Raw genomic sequence first — 5,378 nt, 5'->3', positions numbered from 1 at the left:
TTTTGCAACTTTTTCTAGATAAGGATAAATCTATAGCTATACCTCCGTATCTAGATAAAGTTAAGAAGTTATTTTTAGAAACGGATGGAGTATATAAAATTATCTTATCCTAGTGAGAAAGAATTAGAAATTCTAAATTAGTGCTTACCCATCCATAAAAAGATGTCTCAATTTTATCAAAATATGGATGTATCTATATACTAAACTAGGTCTAGATACATCCAAATTTAGTCAAACTCGAGGCAAATTTATGGACGGTGGGAGTATATTTTTTGCGTGCAATTCCAAATGACTATACATTTGTAAATACACCACGGATTACATTTGGCAAGAGGTAGCTTGTGCCGCAAAACCATTATAAATAACCACCCATACTTCTCCCGATTAACAAACCAATAGTTCTTCTCCACGCCTTGCTCAGATTTGCGAATTACCAAACAGTCCTCACCGGGACGCTCCTGCGAATTTTCCACCTGGCGCCACGACCACGATGGCGACAGGTCCAGGAAAAGACCAGGACGACCCGGTCCATGTGAACCAGCAACACCAGAGCAAGGATTCCAAGACCGCCTTCACCACTGGGGCGCCGCGCGCCGCCCCGGCCGAGTTCGCCTCGCCGCCACCTCCTTCCGGCGTCGAGCAGTCCGGGGAGGGAAGAATCCCCGGTATCGATGGCTCGGGCTCCGCCGCCGCGGCGGTCAACGGAAAGGGCAAGAAGGTCGCCCCTCTTTCTCCCCCATCTTCCTCTCGTGGCTCCAGGGACAGTACGTCCTCCGCCGACGCCGCGGAAAGAACCAATGCCTCCTCTCGGCTACCTTCCTCCGCCCACCTCGAGCGGGTCGACGAGCAGCCCGGAGAGGGTAGTAGCCCAGGTGCCGACCGAAAGGGGGACAAGGCCGCTGTTCTTACTCAGGCGTCTTGCTCGCGTGATTCAGAGCGGAGCGACTTTTCCACATCCACCACCTCCTCCTCCGCCGACGCTGAGGCGGCTGAAGTCGTCAGCAGGAAGGCGGACGAAAAACAGGTGATGCCTCATTACTTCTGCTTGCGATTTCCCAGCGGGCTGTATTGTTCTTTGACTCCTTGAACGCTTCTTGGTTTCCTGAGAGTTTCTTGGATTCTTTGCCTCTCTGGATTAGGTGATATGCCCCGCGGCCACCAAAGAGAAATTCTTGAAGCAGTTCACAAGTCGTTGCAATTTGAAGGTATTGTCAAAATCTTGTTCTTGATTACATGTTATGGCCGATTTCATTTTCTTTTATCAATTGTGCAAATTTGTGGTGTATGTAATGCAGAAGCGGGATAGTGCTTAGGTTGATTTCTGTGCAATCATGACAAAATTTGGAATGGTGCAAATTAGCTAATTCAAAGGATAATCGAGGCCACGAAATCCGAATGCTCTGGCATCCAGTTTTGTGATATTGTTATTAGTTATTTATAGGTTCCACAGATTTACCGTGCTCTTGTTTCATAACCTGAAATATTTGAACCTGATGTTAAATCTGTAGGATTGTCACTTGCTAATAAGTCTGTCCTTAGACATAGATTTCCACCTGTTGTCTTATAGCATAGATTTTCTCTAGAAGATGAATATTTAGGGCTAATTTGACTTTCTTGTGATTCTTCACTGATATGAGCATTAATGTTTTGGATGGAATGGTTATATGAATAACTGGAGCTTGATTGGAAACTTGGTTGAATATGCTTATAGACGCAACTTAAAGCATGATTGTAAACTTCATTTTCTGACCTACAAAAGTTTAAGCTAATATTGCTTGTGTTTTATCTTCAAATTATGATCTAGCTGTCAGAAGACATTTCTGAGAATGGTTATGATGATAATTGCTTCAACAGCAAGCGCAAACTAGGAAACAAGGTGCGAAAACTGTCACCTACTTATTGAATACTATCTTTGCTTATTTACTTTATACTGAAATACTTTTGAATTCTCAAGTGTATTTACCTGTTCCATGAGATCAACCCTGTCTGGTTGCCATGTTGGTTTTGTAGATACCTCTGATGGTATTTGCAGAGCAATATAATAACAACACCACTTTCATGCAAAAGTTCGAGGTATATGCTGTATGGCATGTTGTTCGTATAGTATGTTGTTAACTCGACCTTTCTAACTTAGATTCCCTTCATAGATTCTTCAGGAAAAGTATCATTTCGTCAGACTGGCAGATGGTGATGGGAGTTGCTTCTACCGATCTTTCATTTTCAGCTACTTGGTAATCCTCGGTCTAACTGCTCTCGTTATGCTTTAATTTTTGCATTAACACTAAAATTAGTGCTTGAATATTTAGGAAAAGGCTGTAGCAATACCAGATAAAGATGTCCGTACAAATGAAGCTATACGTCTCAGAGAGCGAATTGAAAATGCTATGCACAGTTGTCTTCGTGGACTTCATAGGATGACAGATGCGCAATTTGAGCGCGCCTTTTCTGTACGTACATATGTGTTTTCTGGTTAAACCTTAAAATTGCGCAATATGCTATTCATTAACATGATTGGCTCTGCTATAAGTTGATGGATGTATTTTTCAGGGATCGGACTTTGTGATGACATTAATTGAAGACGGGTAATATTTTCAAGCTATTTAAAAATGACATATAAACTAAGCTTTTGTTGATTAAACCTTTCTGTTTTAGGCTCTCTGCTGAAGAATTGCATGAGAGAGAGTTGGCCGACAGTATCACATCAAAAAGTGAGAGCAGTTAACATTTGCACTGTGTTGCCTTGATGTCTTTTTCTTCTTGTCCGTAACAGTTTCTGTGTTCAGTTTTGCCCCTTCTTAGGACACTTGCCGAGATTGAGCTTTGTGCAAAGGAGAGCTATTATAAGTGGTTTCTGACCGACCATGTCTCGATTTTTGAGGTTAGAAGAATTGCCCTCCCCACCGGCTATCCATGATTCACGGTTCAGTAGATTAGTTTTCCTTTTGCATTACTTGGCAGTAGCAATCAAGATTGGCGACATGTGTCCAAGGGTATGCATAATCATCATATTGTGTGTCCGGCACTAAATTCTTTAAACTAGAGGTAACAATCACATGGTTACAAATAGGAAGTGAGAAAATCACATCTGCAAAGGGTGGCAACAAGGAGCAAGAGCTTCTGTCTCTGGTTTCACAGTTTTATAAATTCTGATGGAACCACACCTGAATTTGACTTTTGGTCTCTAAGATGTCGATATTTGTCTGTATTGCTAGAGTTTGGTATGTATTTGTGTGCTTGCAGTTTATAGCTTTAGATGGTTATTTGGAATCAACACAGGAAACTAGTGTGTCATTTAGTTTGCCTGTTGATCTCTTAGATATTGAATTTGGTTCACAGTGCACTTGTGCAGTTTTCAGTCTGTATGATTAATACTACTTTTCCTTGTCGCCAACAGTTATGTGCTGATGAAGTACGTCCTGACATTGGCGAAGCTAGCCACCTTACCATTGTGGCGCTTGTCAATGCCATCGGGATTGCCGTCACCATGGGCATAGTTGACATGACTGATGGTGGTATTGAGATGACATTTTCACCTGAATCTGGGAACGTGTCACCAGTTGCAGCCACCGTGTTGTACATGCCTGGGCACTACAATGTTTTGTATGAATCGTGAGTAGTATGCTGAGGTGCACACTCTGATGTGTAATATGTCCTTACTATTGGGCTACAGCCACAAATGAAATGCTGGCTGTTGGTTGATGTATATGAGGAAAGCTAACAAACATTTACATAGATTTTATGTTATGCTACTCCCGTGTTGCTGCTTGCTTGTTTGTTAGAGTACAAAACAACATATTTTGGGGGCACCTTTAGCATAAGCGACAAATTTTACTTTATCATCTGTTAAATGGTTGGTTGGTAACTTGGTATTCCCTTGCTCGCTTCCTCTTTGTACTCTACAATACCTTGTGAGAGCTTGAACCCTCTAGCATCTACTAGGATCAACACAGCAACTACTGATGAGTGACGAGTCATGATTGGGCCGACACTTCATCCGGTCCACGTCTAAGCACGCAAGCACATACATGAACCGTCGCTGCAAAGTGGGCCCTTCTATTACGTGCGCGCATATGTCAGACACGTACACACAACATTCGAATTGTTTAGAGACCTGGTACGTGGTACGTGACGTGCCTAGTACTAGGTTAAACAAGAGTCAAACGAACGGACACTCTACACATCAGAATCGATCGACCCGCCGGGACCGGGTCACCCGTGTCCACTACTAGCGCCTAAGAGCAAAAACAATAGTGTAGCCGGCAGCCAGCTATAACAATTCGTCATATCATCTATAGTTAACTTATAGCTAGCATGTACAATAGTAAGCTATAACAGTGTAGTACTTTTACAATACATGACCTACCTTTTAGTCTCACATAGTGCCTAGGAGCACATGCTAGAGCTGGCTATTGGATAAGAGCTCATTTATTTTCTCTCTCCTAATCTCTCTCCTCCAACTAAGCAAATTTATAATATTTTATCTCGTATAGCCACTGTACTTTATTGTACGCGAACAGAGCAAGTTCCCCGCCTCCATGCGTTCCGTCGGAGCTCGGCCACCACCCATCTCCTCTGCCGCCCCTCTCCTCCCACACCATTCTACTCCGCCGTTGTAGCATGCCAGTCTTGAGGATACTATCTTGGATACTAGCATGCCAGTCGCATACTATCTTGGATCTGACTCAAAAAGTAATTTACTTATCTCAAAACGCACAACTATCATGTTAATAACTTTTTCCTTTGAGGGATTCATGTTAAGAACTTAATTTCCAACCATCTTGAGGATGCCTATTTGTAAGCCAAAACCGGTTGCCAATACCGGCCTTGGTTGGGCTTGGGCCAAATAGTGAGAAATATCTCTCAAGCGTGCATGGAACGTAGTACTATCGACCAGACTCCATCTCTGACCGCAAGCTTTTACCCACTGTTCTGCCGTGAAAAAACACTGGTATTGTCTCATTGTCTGGTACATCTCGCTTCTCGCATACGCCACGAATTTGACACGCGAAACAATCCAAATTAAGAAGACGTACCTAAGCCGGCCAGGGAAACAAATGGCACAAGTTAATATTCCTGTACGTACACATGTAGATCAAGAATTCGGTGGATCGATCGATTAATCACAATGCAGACCATGTGAAATGAGTCGTCCAATTATCTAGCTATCACACAGCTGGTCCAATGAAAGCACCGGTCGTCCTGGTCGCCGGCCGTGCTCGCCGAAATAAACGACGCCGGCCGGCTTAGCTAGGTCGTCGACGTACTCTACAATACAAGGGGAGACCATAGAAAATCAAAATGGTCGAGAAAATATTTATGCTTCCCGACTCTATCTATGTACGTAGCTAGGAGAGCATCCGTGCATGTCTTCTTGTTGA

The 5,378-nt window shown here is 43.1% G+C and overlaps 1 protein-coding gene across 1 annotated transcript; it reads left to right on the top strand.

The window, feature by feature from the left end:
- Positions 1-490: 490 nt before the first annotated feature.
- On the top strand, positions 491-3,681 carry LOC124690731. Its single transcript, XM_047224080.1, has 10 exons — positions 491-1,024; positions 1,140-1,205; positions 1,805-1,876; positions 2,011-2,073; positions 2,148-2,231; positions 2,307-2,447; positions 2,548-2,582; positions 2,653-2,708; positions 2,784-2,878; positions 3,395-3,681. The coding sequence occupies exons 1-10, from the start codon at positions 491-493 to the stop codon at positions 3,611-3,613; spliced, it is 1,365 nt and encodes a 454-aa protein (XP_047080036.1). The 3' UTR covers positions 3,614-3,681.
- Positions 3,682-5,378: the final 1,697 nt, after the last annotated feature.

Source organism: Lolium rigidum, chromosome 2, assembly GCF_022539505.1.
Source record: "Lolium rigidum isolate FL_2022 chromosome 2, APGP_CSIRO_Lrig_0.1, whole genome shotgun sequence".
Taxonomy (NCBI): domain Eukaryota; kingdom Viridiplantae; phylum Streptophyta; class Magnoliopsida; order Poales; family Poaceae; genus Lolium; species Lolium rigidum.
This window is presented reverse-complemented; position numbering and strand designations above follow the sequence as displayed.